The 19288-nt window shown below is 39.0% G+C and overlaps 1 protein-coding gene across 3 annotated transcripts; it reads right to left on the minus strand.

Moving 5' to 3' along the window:
* Positions 1-814: 814 nt before the first annotated feature.
* Positions 815-19276, minus strand: LOC105282335 (lipase member H). Of its 3 annotated transcripts, none has more exons than XM_011344234.3 (7): positions 17280-19276; positions 17159-17213; positions 16930-17078; positions 16595-16840; positions 14390-14590; positions 13924-14080; positions 815-970 (listed from the first exon to the last, which is right to left on the minus strand). In XM_011344234.3, exons 1-7 carry the CDS (start codon positions 17353-17355, stop codon positions 919-921), a joined length of 936 nt encoding a protein of 311 aa, XP_011342536.1. In that variant the 5' UTR covers positions 17356-19276; the 3' UTR covers positions 815-918. The 3 variants fall into 3 exon arrangements, with proteins under 3 accessions (XP_011342536.1, XP_011342538.2, XP_011342537.1); XM_011344235.3 differs by lacking the exon at positions 815-970 and adding an exon at positions 13639-13805 and having other exon boundaries at positions 17280-19275; XM_011344236.3 differs by lacking the exons at positions 13924-14080; positions 14390-14590; positions 16595-16840; ... (1 more) ...; positions 17159-17213; positions 17280-19276 and adding an exon at positions 8409-9336.
* Between the last annotated feature and the right edge of the window lie 12 nt (positions 19277-19288).

Here is a 19288-nt window from a genome sequence, read left to right on the forward strand (position 1 = left end):
GCAGGAATTTTCAGCTCTCTACACGAAGTAAGGACTTGAATTTGACATATATTACAAAGGTCACCTCCCCGAATAACCCGCATTAAGTTTCAATCGTGGATTGTTATTTATTAAAAAGTTAGTAACAAAAGAAGTTTCGAAAGTATAGTAGTTATTTTGAATATTGGAAGCCCCAACAGTTAAATACAAAGTATTCTCTGCTTTAACCTAACCTAACCTAAGCTTTTTTTGGTTAGACGATGGAAGCTTTATGACCATCCCTCCGGGTCCGGTGACCCTTCGGGGGTGTCCGGGGACTCACTCTAGGACGCGAGTCGGCCGAAGCCCGATTCCTCGCCAACTAGAGCATACCTCGGTAAACCACCGTCACTGGCCTGCCCAAGGTTCAAGGGCCCCGAGAGCGCCGCCGAAGTAACGTCCCCGGAGGGCCCCCCTCTCCTCTGTCCGCGTTTCGTTGAGGGCGCACTGAAGGCTACCCCCAACAGCCCCGCGCAGGGCCATTCCCCCCGTAGCAGAGTGAGGTCAACCACCACTCCACCACGACCTTCCATTGTGAAGGATTTTCGACCCCCAGCTAATTCATCCGGATTAGCCAAAGGTCATCCCACCCCGAGGAGAGGAAAACCCACCCCCAAGAACCCACATCGCGACCGACTCTCGCCCCTGACCCCTCAGTAGAAGCCCCGGCCCGGACGTATATCCCGCAGGGCTCCTCCAGGAACGGACAAGGACAAAAGCCGTAAGAATGGGATGGAAAAGGTAGGAAACAGGATTAGGAGGTAGGTAGGTAAAACCAAGGATAACATAAATATTATACATTTAACTATTGCAGGTAAGTATTTTGTTGTATGTTCTATTGTCATTGTTGGTATTCATTTAATTTAATTTTTTCTTTGTTTCGGGTTCCAGTAAGCCGGTCTATGGATTGTTGCAGTGAAGAACTATGTTCCAGCGTTGTAGGTAAGTATATCTATAATTATGGTAAAAATATCTATTATTATGAGTATATTATTGTGTACTAACTATTGTTTCTTATGTTTCAAGTGCTGTTCTAGTCTATTGATGTCCAGTTGCGATAAGTAAAAAAAAAACAACATAATGACAATGCCTATTGCGATAAAACTAAAGTTTGTTTCTTATTTCAGGAAAATTTCAGTTAGGGGTATAAAGGTAACTACATAGATATAAACATAAACTCCCATCCTCCGCTCATTATCCATGACAGCTTATCCCTGCCATTCCCCCTTCTAGCCATTATCCCTAATTTCTCTCCCTCGTCGTCTTTCTTCCTCTTCTTTCTTCCTCATTACTTCCGTCGCAAAGACACTAAACGCTTTCCATTTTTCCTTTGTCCTTAAAATTTCCTTCACTATATTTTCCAATGTTATTGGTCCCTCTATTACTCTTCTTAACCCCTTCGGCGGCATTGGCGCCATATGGCGCGAAAAATGTATGTGTCCATGTCGACATTGACGCCATATAGCGTCCTTGTATTTTTTTCGATTGATTGGGCCGATCTTCATAAAACTTAGTACCCAAAAGCTTTTTGGGTTGCTGAATACGAATCCATAGTCAAAATTTCAAAATTCAAAATGACGGATCCAATATGGCGATCAAATAAAATCAAAATTTGTTCGGAATGTTAATAAATCTGATATCTAAGAGTTTTTGGGACGATAATACGAATCTCAGATCACAATTCCAAAATTCAAAATGGCGGATCCAATATTATCAAAAAAGCAAAATCTATCCGAGTGTTATGAAAACTGGTCTTCCAAAAATTTTTTCAGTCGCTGAATCTGAGGTACAAAATTGCAAAATTCAAAATTTCGAACCCAATGAAGTGGCACAAAATAAATAAAAACTTGTTTCACTGACTAAGTTTTTGGATGCATCTTTCCAAAGATAGTTTGGGTTCCCAATTCTAAGATACAAATACTTGTCAACTTTTCAATTGTTCTTCGATAGATTTGGTGTTTTGACCACCATATTGGATCCGCCATTTTGAATTATGAAATTTTGTATCTCAAATTCGTATTCAGCGGCTCAAAAACCCTTTAGATACCAGTTTTCATAACAAATAGATAGATTTTGGTTTTTTGACCGCCATATTGGATCGGCCATTTTGAATTATGAAATTTTGTACCTCAAATTCATATTTCGCGAGCCAAAAAATCCCTAAATACAAGGTGTCTTTAAAATCCGATTACTGTTTTTTGGGTGCCACCAGGGGCACAAACAGTGATATTCTGTTTGCCGCTGAAGGGGTTAATTCTCTCCTCTCTCTTGTCCAAGATACGCATATCTCCATTGTATGTTGTGCCGAGTCTATAGGCGAAATGCAATGATAGCATTTCGAAGTATCCGTTTTTCCAATCTTCTTCCTATATTCTCCAAACGATCCATGACCTGTGATCAACTGAGTCATGTGAAAACTTAGGTTTCCATGTGTCCTATTTAGCCATTGATCAAAACAGGGAAGTATCGCCGCTCTGACTCTTTCCCCCGGTAAATTTCCGCCATGTAGCCTTTCTTCCCAGCTCCTAATCAATGCTGCCTCTTCCTGCTTCTTAATAACATTGACTGCCCTTTCCGTAATTCCATTTCCTCGCCGCGAAATCTCCTTCTTCCTATCATAGACTCTTTTGAACTTTTTCGCTGTCAGATCCACTGGTGGCAATTCCGCTAAAATCTCCGCTGCCTCATATGAGACCGTTCTATACCCGCTTATTATTCGTAATGCTAGCTTTTTTTGCAATTTTCGCACTTCCTTTTTCGCATGCTTATTAATCTCTAACTCATTCGACCAAATTGGCGCCCCGTATAACAATATCGCGTAAATCGTGTTCGCGTACAATTTCCTCTTGTGGTCGCTAGGACCCTTTAAATTCTTCATTAGAGCCACCAGTTTATACGTTACCGCGTTCGCTTTGTTTAAAACAGTACTAAAATGCGCATTAAAATTCCAAAACGGATCTATAGTTACTCCAAGATACTTTATTCCTACATTAGAACACTTTATTCTTATATTGTCCATGTCAATGTAAACCTTTTTATTCCACCTTTTATAATCATTCGGAGGGAATACAATCGCCTCCGATTTGTGAGCGGCTATCTCTAATCCTAACTGCCTAATTTTCCTAATTACGCTACTAACTACAATGCTAAGTTTAATTTTCGCCTCTCTTAAGTTACCTGCTCGCACCATAACAATCGTGTCGTTCGCGTACCCTGTTAGATAGGCTTCCTCAATTAACCGCATATTTGTGACCGATTCGTAAACTAAGTTCCATAATCGGGGGCCTAGTATCGAGCCTTGCGGGACTCCCTTTTCCATAGAGTAGTATTGCACATTTCCCTCTTCGTTGATCCAAATTAGCTCACAGTTACTAAGATAGCTCTCAATTAGTTTAATTAAGTATTTCGGAAATCCTCTATTTCGCATCATACGGTTTATCCCCTTCCATGGTATAGAGTTGAATGCATTCTTAATGTCTATACTGCATGCTAGACAGAATTTCCCTTCTCTTGTTCCTTCTTGCACTATCTTTTTCACTGTAGTTATCGCGTCAATTGTTGACTTGCCTTTAATAAAACCATACTGGCTATCTGAGATCTTCGATTCTCTTTCTTCAATAAATGTGTCTATTCTGTGCAGAATTACCCTTTCCATCAATTTAGCTATTTCATTAAGTAGACATAGCGGTCGATATGATGAGGGTTCTCCGTCCGGTTTTCCAGGTTTTTTCATTAGTACTAATTTAGCCAATTTCCATCTATCCGGTATTTTGCATTCCCTTAAACACGTGTTGATCATGTTTATTACTATTTCCGGAGCAGATTTCGCTAGCATCCCCACTGTCACATTAGTCACACCATCCGGTTCTGGTGCCGGGTGACCCTTCTCCATCATTCTTTTAACTATAATATTTAATTCCTCTTCATTTATCATACGGGTTTCTTTTTCTACATTCTCCTCGTCCACGATCACGTTGGCATCTTCATCATAATATAATAAACTATCGTCTACGGCACGATTTAATAAATTAACATTAACGGCACGTGGTAATAAATTAACATTGGGATCTTCGTTTTGCGGAAATAAAACTTCTAAAATTCTTTCTATTCTATATACACTCAATTCCTCACACACGTTTTTGCTATTCGTCAACTTATTTAAAACTATTTGATAGGGCCTTTCCCACGGGTCCTTTTCAAGCTCTTCCAGTAATTCTTTCCAGGCCTTCCTCTTTGCCGTTTCGATTTCCTTGCCCAGTAAATATCGCTCTTCTCGGTAACATCTTAAAGCTTCCTCAAAAACTTCCTTACTAGTTCTCTCCTTCTTTTTCTTAGCTCGTTGAAAAGATCTCCTCGCCTTACTACATTTTTCCGTTGCAGGTCCACCATCGGGTTCCACCAGTATACCGTTCGTCGCGGGTTTCCTCGTGCCCTCTTCATGGATTCATCATTCACTTGGGTAAATATTTTTCCAATTTCCCTACTACCTTCTTCTACTGTTCTAAACTCTTCTCTCTTTTTCCAGGTCATCCATAGAATACTTTCTTCCATCAAATTCGTGTCCAGGGTCTTATATTGCCACCGAGGTAAGTACCTAGCTCTGTTTTTATCGCTTCTTATTCTTCCCTTATCTTGCATGTCGATATCAAAAACAATCAATTTATGGTCTGATAGCGTTTCTACTTCTTCCGCAACTTTCCATCTAGATATCCGCCCCGTTAGATTTGCAGAATACCAGGATAAATCGATAATAGATTCTCCTTTTCCTCGTTCAAATGTAAAGACCGCACCCTCGTTCAGTAAATGTAAATTCAGGCTCATAGCCCATTCTTTTACCAAGTGCCCTTTAACATCCGTATATTTTGCTTTCCATAACTTCGATTTTGCATTAAAATCCCCTAAGGCTAACAAATATCGGTTGCTATGTACAATTAATTTATCATATAATTTATCTAAAATTTCCTCGTATCGTCGTACATTAAAATTCGGACTGATATACACGCTCACAATTAAAATATCTTGCCATTTCACCATGACAAAACATTGTTCCCTATCAATTAACTTAACATTTAAGTTATTTGCATTATAATATATCCCTGCTCGTTCGTCATTGTCTGCATAGATATTCTTTTTCCTAACCGTATAGGGTTCCGCAATTATTAACAAATCCGCCTCAATTTCTGACATTATTTGAACTAGCAAATCTTGGGCCACTCTACAATGATTAGCGTTCGTTTGCATAACTTTCATTATCGGCATCTAATGTCGCTATCCTCCGCGTAGCATTCCCTGTTTTCGTGATCTTTTGGCCTCCGGTGCAGGCCAAGCTCCCCATTCGGTGATTCGCGTCTCTATTATCTTTCAAACCCGAAATTCTTTCAAAAAAGAACTCTACAAAACTAATGATATTAACAAATTGCGCCAACTACAATGGGTATTTATGCAAACCAGAAAATCTATTACTTTTTATTATTACTCTTTGGCCGATATTCATTGTTGATTCTTATTTAAGACCATCTTAAGTACATTTATAAGATATTTGAATTGATACGAATAAATATTTTAATACATATACATATATAAATATGTCAATACAAATGTGTTTTTTGAAAATACTTGGCGCTGCTAAACCGAATAAAAAATTCTCAACAAATCGAACCAATATGTTAATTGCCTTATTCTCTTTCTTCCTCTCTTGTGAATGTGTGTGTGTGTGTGTGTGTGTATGTGTATTTCGGCGATTGTGTTATGTAAGTTAGGTGTGTGTGTGTGTGCCCCTCTCTCGTGCGCGCACGCGCGTGTGTGTGAGACATTAGAGTTAAATATAGAATAAGTGTAATTAACTACATTTGTACATTTCGGCAAGTTGTTGTGTAAATTAGAGTCTAAGCAAATTATTGTAATGTTTAGATTATTTAAATACTAAGAATTTTTTATTGACTTGGTGCGAGACACTACCGTGTCTCTTGATTGTCTTTACATATTACGCAACACGGTTTATTTACGCATTCCGCTGCCTTATGTCCTTTATTACCACACTTGAAACAAGCGCCCGTTCGATCCGTTGTATTGGTGCACTTGTCCCTAACATGTCCACTCTCAAGACACTTGAAGCATTGTATCGGTCTCGCTTCAATCAACTCTATACGTGCCTTTGTCCATCCTATTCGTATTCTATTTTCTTTCACCGCTTCCAGTGCTACCTTTAACGGACACAATACCCATACAATTCCAACACCAGATCGCGTCTTCGCTATTTTTTCTGTCTTGATCTCTTCACTATCACCTTTCCCCGCCTGAGCTACCGCCCTCCTTACGTCTTCCTCAGTCGTGTCGTCATCCAACCCAATTATTCTAAGTTCCACCTTTTTCGTCGGTCTCCTGATTTGCACTTCTGTATCACTAAAAATCCTCTTCAGTTTCTCCGCCAATGCATCTGCTTTCGCCTTACAATTTTCTCCAGCCACCTCGATTAAAGTCGCCCCTGTCACTGTCTTCCTCACCCTAGGATCATCGATTCCCAATTCTTTGAGCGAAATTTCCTTTTTCGCCCTTGCGAGAATTTCTCCACTCGTTATCTTCCCTTTCACTCCCGCAAACCATACCGCCTCCGTTCTCGGGGGTCTCCTTTTCGCCGTCTTTCTCCATTCCTCCTTGTTAGGGGTCCTTTCCATGTTTCCTTCCGTCCTTGCTCCCCTCCTCACACTTTCTCCTCTTCTTTTCTTTTTCTCAACCATCGTCCATTCTCCTTTATCACGCAGAGGAGGGAAATGTTCCTCATATCCCCCTCCATCCGTCGATTCCTCTTCCGTGCGCGTTCCCCCGCTTTCCCATCGTCTATCTCTCATTCTCGGTTTCCTCTGTGAAAGAGGGGTATCCACCTCTCCTCTCACCGCCTTATTCCTTTCTCCACTCCTGAGCTCCTCCCGCTGCGCCATCAACTTATCAATCTTCTCCGTTAGATCCTTATCCTGTTTATCCTTCTCATCCATAATCCTAACAGTCCTGCTGAAACTCTCAGATCTCCTCATTATCGGTCCCTTTCCTTTCGCCGTTCGTGGTGGCGGCATTTTCCATGCATCCAATCTCTCTTGCACGTTTACCTGACTCTTCTCTGAATCCGTGTCCTTACGCAGCTCCAACTCCTTCTTTTCCTGCAATACCTTTTTCAATCTCATGTTATTCTAAACCAATTTTTTATTCGCTTCTTTTTGCCGCTCCATCGATGTTACTAATCCTTTATTTTTCTGTTGTAGGTTCTCCAGTATAGCTCGCAGCTCGCCCATCTCCGCGTCCCGCTTCTCATCAATGGATCCCCCTTGGATTGCGACACATTGTTTGGTAAGTATCATTACACCTTCTTTCAGTTTTTCAATCGTGCGTCTCATCCGTCCACTCAATTTCCACTGCAAGTTTTTAGATTTTCCTCGCATTTCTTCTAGGTCATCAAGCCACTCTAGCAATTGTGAACCAACGCTAGCAGGTGTGTCACCAAGGTACACCTGTACTTCTTTTACATTCGTCGTGGTTGTCCAAGTCGACGCAGTATCTGAATCATCCTCATCTGTCAGAGTCCTTGTCTTTCGTTTTCTTCCTCTTTCCATCTCAAAATCCATTTCCTCATTCGCCTGTGACGGAGCCGGGTCGGCTTTTTTGTCCGTCCTGAATGTTTTGTCAAGAATCGAGTCCTTTTGCAATCCAGTCGTGCCAATATCCAATCCACGGTTGCTTCCAACCGTCTTCGCAGTCGCTGTCACTTCCGTAGACCCCGCGGTGCAATCTATGGTCTGCCCGTCGCCAGCTAACGATCGGGAGGAAGCCAGGCAACCATCACTTCCCCCGGACCGTTCCTCATCATTCCGAACTGATGAAGTCGATTTTCCTTTATTCGTGCTTTCCATCATATTCAAATCAATGAGTTGAGGGTTTTTATCGTCAAGGGACCCTCACCCTCTGCGTCTCTAATGAGATGTTGCCGGTATTAAATGGCTCAATTTCCTACACTAGTTATAAACTTACTTTAACTTCTCGCGTTTATTGAATAGGCTCATATAGGCTTCTGTGTGAATGTATGTAAATTTGTATGTGTGCGTGTGCTTGGTATTGTATGAGTGTGTTGGTGTGCGTGTTTAGGGCTGATAAGTATGTGTGTCTGTGTGTGTCTGGTTGTATGCCTCTGTGTGTGTGTGTGTGTGTGTGTGTGTGTGTGTGTGTGTGTGTGTATCTATTTGTATGGTTGTAGCCTTTTATAATATTACCTTAGGCCCAATGAGCTTATTATTCCCCGATTTTCATACGTTATTATAAAACATTCACTATTTCCTTTGAGTCATTCTATATATAGCAACTATTATCCATCACCAGTAACTACTTAGACAATCGTCACTCACCCATGATCCTCTCCTTTCTCCTCATCCTTCTCCTACACCTTGTCCTTCTCAAACGTCCTCCTCGTTCGCTGCGGTTTTGGCGTCTGATGTTCAGCCATTTTTTTATGGTACGCCTCCACTTGCGCGTCCACTATTTCCTCAAACGACCTCTCCTCGCTCCTTATCATTTTTGCCTTCTCCATTTCCTCCGCTTGATCCATATCGGGAGGGGGCACATTTACTCTCACCATTGCACTGTTATCAGCGTTTGTCTGTGTCTTTTCATTCACCCCACTGTTCAATACATTCACACTCGCGTCCTTACTTTTACATTGTTTATCACCCATTTTATGATTGTCATTCATACCTCTGTCTTTACATATAATACATTTGCTCTCTTTTTCACACTTTTTCGCGATATGTCCTATGTCTCCACATTTGAAACATCTATTACTATAGTTTTTTCCACTCACACAATTTGCCATAAAATGACCAAACTCTAGACACTTGTAGCATTGTGCTGGTCTTTTTTGCAATAATGTCACGTTAACTGTATTCCAACCAATTTTCAGTTGTCTCTTTCTAGTCACATTCCACGCTGATTTGAACGGTAACCTCAACCACAAAGTCCCTTGTCCATCCGCTGTCTTCTTTATTCGTCCTGTGTCAATATCTTCTGTCGAACAGTTCCCTGCTTTAGCCACCGCTTGAATCACTTCATCCTCTGATGTAGCTTCATCCAATCTCCATACTTGAATTTCCGCCTTCCTCTGTACTCTTTTAAATTTCACGGTCGTGGTCTGGAACACATCTCGTAACTTCGCCATCAAATAGTCTGCTTTCTCCGTAGATTTCGAACCTCCTATTTCCAAAAGTCTCCCTCCGTTAATGGCCGTTCTAACTTTAATTTGCTCTATGCCCATCTCCTCGATGTTAATAGATCCTTAATCCTTTTTTAGTACTTCCGCATATGATATCCCCTCACTTTCTCGTATATGTAAGGAAATCGCAGAAGTCCTCTCCTCCCTGATCCTCCTAGATAACATCGCAGTCATTGTAGTTTTCTTCTCTCCTCTCCGCCTTTCCTGCTCTCTGATTATCCTTCGCTTCCTCCTGTTCGCTTTTCCTTTATTTGCCTCATCTTGTTCCGTTTCTCTTTCCTTTCTCTCTCCTTCGCTTCCTCACCTTTCGTTGCTTTGTTGGGAGGAAAGATCGGCGGGAATTCCTCTCTCTCCTTCTGTCTCTCCCCAGTTTCTTCCTTTTCCTCTCTAGCGCTAATGACTAACAACTCCTCCATTTTCTTGTCAATTATTGCTTCAATCCTGTCATATATCTTCTTTTCTATCACCTCTCTACTAATTACCGTCAATGGACTTTCCCTGCCTGCATTTTCCACTTCCTGGTAGCCCATGGTGTAATCCAATCCTGTATCTTCTTCCGCTCCAGAATTCCTATCTCCTTCCTCTTCCAACCGTCTATCTTCCTTTCCCAAAATATCTCTCACAGGGCTTTTGGGCCTCGAACTTGCTCGGTCCTGCGATTGCGGGCTCCTTACCTCTTTTCGAAGTTCCTCAATTTGTTCCTTGAGGTTCTCAACTTCTGCCCTCAACGCCAATGTCTCTTCTCTGTCCACCTCCTTTGTCCTTTCAAGAAGGACCGCCGTGGCCACTCGTACCTCCCTAACGATGTCCCGAAGGACTTTAACGTTCGTACCTTTTAAATTAATCGAGGTGCGTGTGCCACCTTGTCGACCATACCTAAATGTTCGAGCACTGTGGCTGCAAGATCCTTCGATTTCTCCTTCTTCATTCTCCTCATCCCATCTCTTTCCTCTTCATTCAACGCCGTTTTGCTTCCTAGACGAGGATACCTTTCAAGAAGTTCCTCTTCTTCCTCTCGGTCTTTCTCCTTCCTCTCTGCTTCCAACCACCTCTCTTTCGCCGCTGCCAGGCCTACATATTCGCCAGTTGTAGGTGGCCTTCCTCTTCCTCTTCTTTTCGCCGGTTGTTTCGGAGATCCCTCCTCACCATCAAGCACACTACGTTCCGACTCAGATCTCTCGTCTCCGCCCGCGTAGACGATAGACCGTGCCGGTGACGTAGGTCTTCCTTCTTCCTCTCCATCCTTTCTCAGCCTCCTACTTTTCCGAGCTACGTCTCTCCTTCTTTTCAGTGGCCTTTCCGGCAACCTTTCCAGCCTTACAACAGTGCTTCGCAGAGAAGATTCCATTTCCGCTACTTTCTCACTCTTCTTTCGTGTTTCAGATGCATCGTCCGTGTTCGTCGCCAGGTCGTCACCCCGAAGGGTCATCGCAGTCGCTGTCACCTCGGTGGAAGGCCCCGCGGAGCAGCCTTCCCCTTGCCAGTCGCCAGGAGGTTCGAGAGAGCGCCGGCAACCTCCACTCTCCGAACCATCAGGTGCCTTACTCATTCGAGAAGCAAGGCTGGTATCTTCCGTTTCCTTTGTAACTTCCATGGTGAGCAGATTTTCTGGGGTTTTTATAGAGGGCCCCAGTCCTCGCGGTTCCGAAGAACCTCCGGTTCTTCCGTAGGCGGGCTTGTGAATGTATGTGTGAATGTGTATTTGTGTTGTGTGAATGTGCGGAGTATGTATGTTAAATAAACGAAACTATTGTATGTGTGTGACTGTGTATGAGTGTATAGATGTGTGTGGATATGTGTGAATGCATATGGATGTGATGATGTCTGGATATGTGACTGTAACCCTCTACGGAGGAATTACGGAAACTCGGATACCTTGGGAGCGTTAATTCCCATACTACGCCCTCCAAACTTGAAGGACGTAGCCCCTGAGGGAAAACTAACCTAACCTAACCTAACCAGGTTAAGGGAGAAAAAATAATAAATATTTCAGATTCATATTTATACTTTATTCAGCAATATTATTATTATTATTATTATTAATAGGATAAATTTGTTACATTATTTCAAAAAATGCCTCAATTCTGTTTTCAAAAGGATAAATTCTTAAGGAAGATATTCCTTGGCTTATTTTAAGAAGAAAAGGGAAAAATCATTTAAAGCAGTGAATCGTTAATATATAGAATAGTTTCTTTAACTATTCTATATATCAACGATTCACTGCTTTAAAAATCATTTAAAGCAGTGGAATTGTTGATATATAGAATAGTTTCTTTACCTATTCTATAACTTTAACTATTCTTGGGAGTGACCTTTGTAATATATGTCAAATTCAAGTCCTTACTTCGTGTGAAAAGTCGGAAATCCATACAAAACTACTGAACTTCTTTTGTTAATAACTTTTTAACGAACAACGAGCGACGGCTAAAACCTCTTAAAGGTCACTCAGGAGGGTAACCTTGACAACATATGTCAAGGTCAAGGTCATCGGGGCTGGGTCCCTAATCGGTATATTTACCATCATTTGAATAAATAATAATCGCTGAGAAAAATGCCACCCCAGCCAGGGATTGAACCTGGGACCTCCCTCAATCCGTGCGGGTGTCTTAGCCAACTCAACCACTGGGGCAAAATTAAATCTATCAATGTTTTACTACTTTGAGCATTTGAATACACAAGTTACTCTTTCTGTAGTTGCTATTTAGTAGAAGCCTAACCGGTCCTCTTTTTTTCTTCCTCTAATACTCTGATGAACGTCATGATGAACATTCTATACTCAACGCATCATGCTCGTCATTTATCTTTAGATTGTACGTTTTAATCTTGTACATACAGTCCACATATCTCCTCTTAGTTGCCTTACATTCATTTGCTTTGTGATTTTTTGCACACTTATGGCATTTGTCCTGCCGTGTACAATTTTTGGCAATACGATAGTAACCCTAGTACTTAAAACACCTTCTAACACTGACATGATTAAATACAGGACATTTCCTCCATCCTATATTTGATTTCTCTCTCCTCAGTATTACTTCATGGGTCACTTCATCTACCTCAATAATTAACGATCCTTCCTCTTTTCTTCCTCCTCTAGTTCGCGTATCATCTTCTTTTCTTTCTTTAACAATTCTCTTCATCATTCTTATGTAAGATACTTGATCTCTCCCATCCACATTATTCTGCTTCTTGATCATATCTATCTATCTATCTATCTATCCATCTATCCATCTATCTATCTATCCATCTATCCATCTTATCCTATCTATCCTATCTATCCTATCTATCCTATCTATCCTATCTATTCTATCTATCCTATCTATCCTATCTATTCTATCTATCCTATCTATCGAGAGAGAGAGAGAGAGAGAGAGCGTAAAAATCAATCAAAATATCATAAAACTATTAATATTGTTATGTCCGGGTTGGCCACCCGGCATAACGAAGAGCCGGTCAGTTGCCGATCAGTTGAGCGTCATCGGATCGGCCGTCGGAAGAAGACGCGCGTTGCCAAGGACAACAACAAGAAAGAGACAGAATCGGAAGTGACTTTGACATCAACGGACGTGTATCGCATTCCGCTCTCATTATAATAAATCTCTATCGTTCTTTTACAAAGTGGTGTTGTTTTATTCGATGCGCGAGTGTCTCCGCAGGTGAGTGCGAGCGTGCGTGTCGAGCGGAATCCGCCGCCCGGACGTAACAATAAAATGGCAATAACGTCAATTAGCAGGACATCAATGTACTAATTGTGGTGCTATTTCTATACTTGAAAAGATTGATATAATAATAACAGGAGGTATTATTATATCATCACATATATATTTTCTGCGGAAAAAATATAAAAAATTTTTACAAAAAGTAATGAGTCCCTCTAAAAAAACCTTACAAAAGTGAAAAAATGCGCTAAATACATAAAAAAGCAAAACTAAATATGATGAAATCCATAGTTAACTAGCCAAGTATCTAGAAGTAATTCAGTTTGAGGATTTGTAATTTGAAATAATACTTGGCATGCCCGGGTCGCATTAAAACGTATGTCCTACCTATAATTTGTGTAAACTCAATGTGTAAATTATTTGTATTGAGTGAGTAATGAAAAGGGATATTTATAATCACTTTGCTAATGTGCGAAACTGTAAACATATTTGTTTTAATATTACCAACTACAATGATTTACGAGATCATTAGTGAAAATACTCAAGGCAGTACAAATTTAGAAGAATACATGTCCAATGCGACCCAGGCACGCTAAGTATTATTTCAAATTACAAATCCTCAACCTGAATTGCTTCTAGGTACTTGGCTAGTTAACTATGGATTTCATCATATTTAGTTTCGCTCTTTTATGTATCTTGGCGTATTTTTTTACTTTTGTAAGGGTTTTTTAGAGGGATATTCTTTTTATATACTGCACACATTATTCATATTATAAATACTATGGACAAATATTCATCATGCTACTTAATGAGATCGACCAGCATGGTCGGTTATCATTTAGAGTAATGAGTGTGTAGTATTGAAGTAATATTTCCCAGTCCTGTAGAAAATTTAGGATTCGTTAATATTTCCCTGGTTAATATACGAAATTATGTGAATAATTTCAAATCAAGTTTATTCGTTTGTGCCGAACTATAAGAAATGAATTATTAACTTACACATTCGATGCTGCATATCCCACACCAGTTTTTGCGTTATTCTTACAAAGACCGAATATAAACGAAGCAAAAGAAGGACAGCTCATTGCTACGTATTTGTCAGGTTCATATTTTGATTCTGCATATATCTCGATTGACATTTGATGGCTACAAGACACTTTTGTTAAAACAAAAAAAAGATTAGAATACATAATTAACAGAAGGTTTGCAATACTATATTTACTATTTTAAACTTGATATAATAATTGTATACAATCTTTGCGTTATATTATTAAGGTACTTGAAGTAACAAGTTAATAATCTTTTACTTTAAAGTTTTTTTAGAAGGCATATTTGTATTTATGATATATTCGGCGATACACACTGTTAATTTTAAAACCTTCAGATGCTAGATAAATTTATTATATATTAAAATTATTATTGAAAATTAATTTACAAAAAGATTAATAATAGCATAGTTTATTACGTATGCTTAATACTGATGAAGCATTAAATGGACAACCGGGTTGTATAACAGTGCCAGTGTTTGCGTAATAATCTGCTGTTCCCATAGATTTGGGAGTGCCCCATTCACCACTATCCGTGTGAATAACGTCAACCCATGACGCGTCCGTGGGTGCGAGATAGCATCCAAAAGGATACCAGAGACGATTCGCTGGATCCAATCCTATAAATAATAATTTCACAATGATGATCATATTTCAGGACTACTCTAGAGCTTAAGGGGTTATAGGACCTTTGTCTGGTCAAAAAATTGTTTTTTTACATTTTCTTATAAAGTAATGTTTTAAGAATGTTTTGCCGCAAGTTGGAGTTCGAAATGTTATTTTTAACGTGAGAAATATTAAACATATAGAGACAGAGACAAATTTCGTGACTTTTCTGTAATGTTATTCAAAAAAATAATCGCAGTCGTTTTCCTGGGCCCTATTGACTGCAGATTCTTTGTTACGGGAAGAAGACCCTTCCCCATGTGTTTTCAAACCGAATTTAGCCGATCCTAGCCGATACACAAGGCGGACGTTAACCGTTAGAAAACACAAATAAAGAGCAAAGGAAGGTTAGTTTAAACTGCCGTATATTTAAGTTCAGCATTATATGTATAATGACAGATATATAAGATATTTGAACGTGTTAAATAAATTAGAAGTTAATTCGGGCAAAAGGGCCGTAGACATGTGTACGGAAATGAACAAGGCACGGTGCGCGACAGGCGACCGGAGGCAGAGCATTCTCGAATTTAATAAAAAAACAACAAGGGATACCTCTTTGGAGAATTCTCTTCCTGAGACTGCATATTACAATCCTAGCCAATTCTGAGGTTAGTAAGTTCATTCCTTCACAATGAAAAAGTATTGTCAATCTTTGAACACGTTTTTCTCAAAACGACATTTTTGTTTAGTTTTGCCACGATATCTCAAAAACGAAAAGAGATATCAATACGTTTTTTTTTTAATGTGCGTCTTGGAAAGCTCTACAAACTGAACTTTACGAAAACAAAAACAAAATTATTTGATAACTAAAAAATTAATAAAACCATCAAAAGGAGGAGGCCCGATAAGCCACGATTTCGGCCCTCTCTAGATTTTATTGTAAATTATCAGAAACAATTTCTTAATACATAAAACACTAATTAAGCTGTTTTCAGCCTAAACGGACATGTTCAACGTGGTCGTTATCTTGTTTAAACATAGAAATTCGTATTTGTGGGTATTCTGTGCAGTACTACACAACTCGTGAAAATCGTGGATATTATATTGGAAAATCATGAACATCATAATATAATTATGTTTATACGTAAAACTGATGCTGACAGTGAAACGTACGGGGTGCTTGATTCACGTGAGTCCCCTTGCCTCTCACGATTCGGGGTGCTTGATTCACGCTTCGCTCTCCTCAAAACAAAAACTGATCGTCCTCGCCTTCGCTCTCGACAACGATACCAGCCAAAAACCATACACCAACATCGTTCCTTACCAACTAAATATTCTTTTGCATAACATATTCCTTACACAAAGTCACTTTTTTCACCTCATAGATTCAGTACGATAAAAGGCGAGTTCATTTTTCACGGTTTTGCAGCCAGGTATGTGTGTGCTATCTGACCTATTTCACTGTCAGCATCAATTTTACGTATAAACATAATTATATTATGATGTTCATGATTTTCCAATATAATATCCACGATTTTCACGAGTTGTGTAGTACTGCACAAAATACCCACAAGTATGAAGAAATTGTTTCTGATAATTTACAATAAAATCCAGAGAGGGCCGAAATCGTGGCTTATCGGGCATCTTCCTTTGTAGCTAAATATCGTTTTTTTTTGCTATTTTTACAAAACAAACTTTTTCGTTTCTTTCAGAAGTTCAATCGATAGAGGCAAGATTTTAGAAGAAAATGCCGTTGCGATCAGGTTTCTATCTCGCTTGGTTCTCTCAGAATCGTGGCAAAATAAAAAAATGAACCCATGTTTTAATCATTTATAACTTTGAAATAAATTACTTTTTTGCAACTTTCTTGGTGTCAGTTTTTCACGCAAACTTCACAGATTATATCCTTAAAAGGTTTATTTGTATATCTTTAAGCCTCACCGAAGAATAAGCGTTTTAATGAAGGCCCGTTTTTCCGCGCGCAAAGGTCCTATAACCCCTTAAGTTTGACCACTTACCTGTAATGCGAGGTATAGTGAAATTGGTGCAATAGCCAACCAAACCACTTATATGAGCGCCTACGGAGTGCCCGATAATATAAATCGTACTTGTGTTGAAACCCTCGTCCTTAAATAGTTGTAAACTACGAGCGAATAAACTTCCCACTTTTTCGGCGTTCTTAAAGACACGTGGATAATCTATGTGTTGATTATACTTGCTCCAATCCAACAACACGACATTATCGGTATTTCCAGAACAAAGGGCTGATCATGGAAACAAATGCCAACAAATTTGTATTTTATCAATTTTATATCCAATAATTATCTACTTGTCTACTTTATATATGCACTACCTTTGATCATCGTTTTAACATTGCTGTCAGTCGGTGTATTCATAAATCCGAAGACATAAAATATTGTACGTTTATTAGGATCTAAAACATCTAGTATATCTTGTGGCGCTGTAATGTTATAGGTCATTGTCGTAGGAGTGACATTATTGCTGAAAAACAAGTCGTATGACTTAATATGATTATGTACCTAGTCATTGTTTAATGATTTTTCGACCACTTAAATACAAACCAATTATAATGGATAAAGTTAACACCATTTGCGAAGTCGGAATTTGGTAGTTCGCCTATAAAGTATGCAAGTAATGGTAACGTATCAAATAATATATAGATATTTACACGGATATACTTACACGAACACGCTGTTTGACTGTATATTATTCTGGTGGCAAGGAACAAAAGAAGGCAGAAATGCACTGATGTTAACATCTTCTAAGAAGTAACAGAGTGCGTATACTAGCAAAAATTTTAATTCAAGTTTCGAATATAGATTCTAATGACCAATTGAATCCCATGAACAGAAAGCTTATACTGGAATACTTATACGCATATGTTAGTAATATATATCAAGGCAAACGAGGTATGACGTTACATTGATAAGCAAAAAGCAATTATTTATAAATTATGTCTCTTCAAATAAATAATGTTTTATCAGTCTATCAGTATCAGTATGTATATGTATATAGATTATATCGAAAGACCCAAAATTACGACTAGTTCATATCCTGTGGTATAATTCACCGCGAAATTAGTTTAAAATTGCAAAACATTGTCACAACGATTATTGATAAATATAGAAGTTTTTAAAAATAAGACGTCATACAATTTGTCAGTTTATAATGCCATTCTTCTATCTCTCGGAATTGTTTTACGGCTACCTTTAGCAGCATTTAACTGAAAGTAACAAGTTGATAATTTTTTAATTTAAAGTTTTTTACTTTAAAGTTTAAAGTTTTTTAGAAGGCATATTTGTATTTATGATGTATTCGGCGATAGACTACATTGATGTCAAAACTTTTAGACACTAGATGAAGCTGTTATACAGTATGTCTGATTTAAGTGGATACGCATAATTATTTCGTAGAAAAGTAAAGATACAAAAAAGTTGTTCAAACAAAAGTTGTTTGGTTAGAAAGAGGGCATAATATGGTGCAAATAGCTTTTTTGTGAGTGGAGGTATAGAGGACAATCTCAATGTCATCTGAAGTTTTTTAAATGGGATGCTGTACTTTTTTATTTATAGTGTGATAGCGGGTGCCAAGACGAGTACAATGACCTATAATTGAAGGTCATTCAAGGTCATACAAGGTCATAAATTAACAAAAAACCTTTATTATTCACACTCTTTACATTTTTCAATGTGTGTATTTAGTTAAACATAACAAGAACATTTTAATACATTTTGTATTTAGTCCTTCCTTCAACATGTCCGCCGTCATTAAGAATACAACTTTACAATCTTCTCAAAAATTCTGATTCTACACGTTTCAACATCTTATCACTTACTTTTGTACATGCACCTATAATCCTCGTACGTAGTTGGTTAACATTTTCCACTGGTATTTCAAAAACTATCTGTTTCAAATAGCCCCAAAGAAAAAAGTCGCAGGCAGAAAAATCAGGTGATCTCGGAGGTCACGTTACTGGTCCACCACGTCCTATCCACCTGTTGTGAAAATGTTGGTCCAACCAATTTCGGACTGATATAACATAATGAGGTGGAGCACCATCCTGTGGAAACCATAAATTTCTTCTTTGGTCAAGTGACATAACTTCCAAAACGCCGTACAAATATGTTTTGAGGATCCTAAGATAGACTTGTCCGTTGATAGTTTCTTCAAAGAAATATGGTCCAATTATTTGACGGTTATAATTCGTCCCGAACTAGGCCTGAATACACCGCAAATTTACATTTGGTAAATTACAAAAGAAAAGAAAAATATATTTGCTCTCGCCTGCTATTTAGTTATATATATTTTTTTCCTCTACCTATACTACTCTTATAACTATTTTAACTAATTAGATTAGATACTTTATTACCCTTGGGGTTATAAGGCGCTTTTAAGGGAGCAATCCACCCCTATACATTCTTTTACAATTACTTCTTATCCTAACTATATTGCTGCCAGGGGAAACATGCCCCTGCCTCCACTTTCGTTGTCGGCACATGTCTCCCCCATGCAACCCGCCTCCTAGCGGTACACACACATACACACCTTCGCCGGGACTTCCGTTTCCATTGCCTTCTTTCATCATTTCATCATTTCTGAGTTATAACCTTTCCATCTCTTCTCTTAACATCCTTACTGTGTTCAGTCTCATTCATTCATCTTCACCTCTCCATCTATCCCATCTCTCTCTC

Source organism: Ooceraea biroi, chromosome 14, assembly GCF_003672135.1.
Source record: "Ooceraea biroi isolate clonal line C1 chromosome 14, Obir_v5.4, whole genome shotgun sequence".
NCBI classification, from domain to species: Eukaryota; Metazoa; Arthropoda; class Insecta; order Hymenoptera; family Formicidae; genus Ooceraea; species Ooceraea biroi.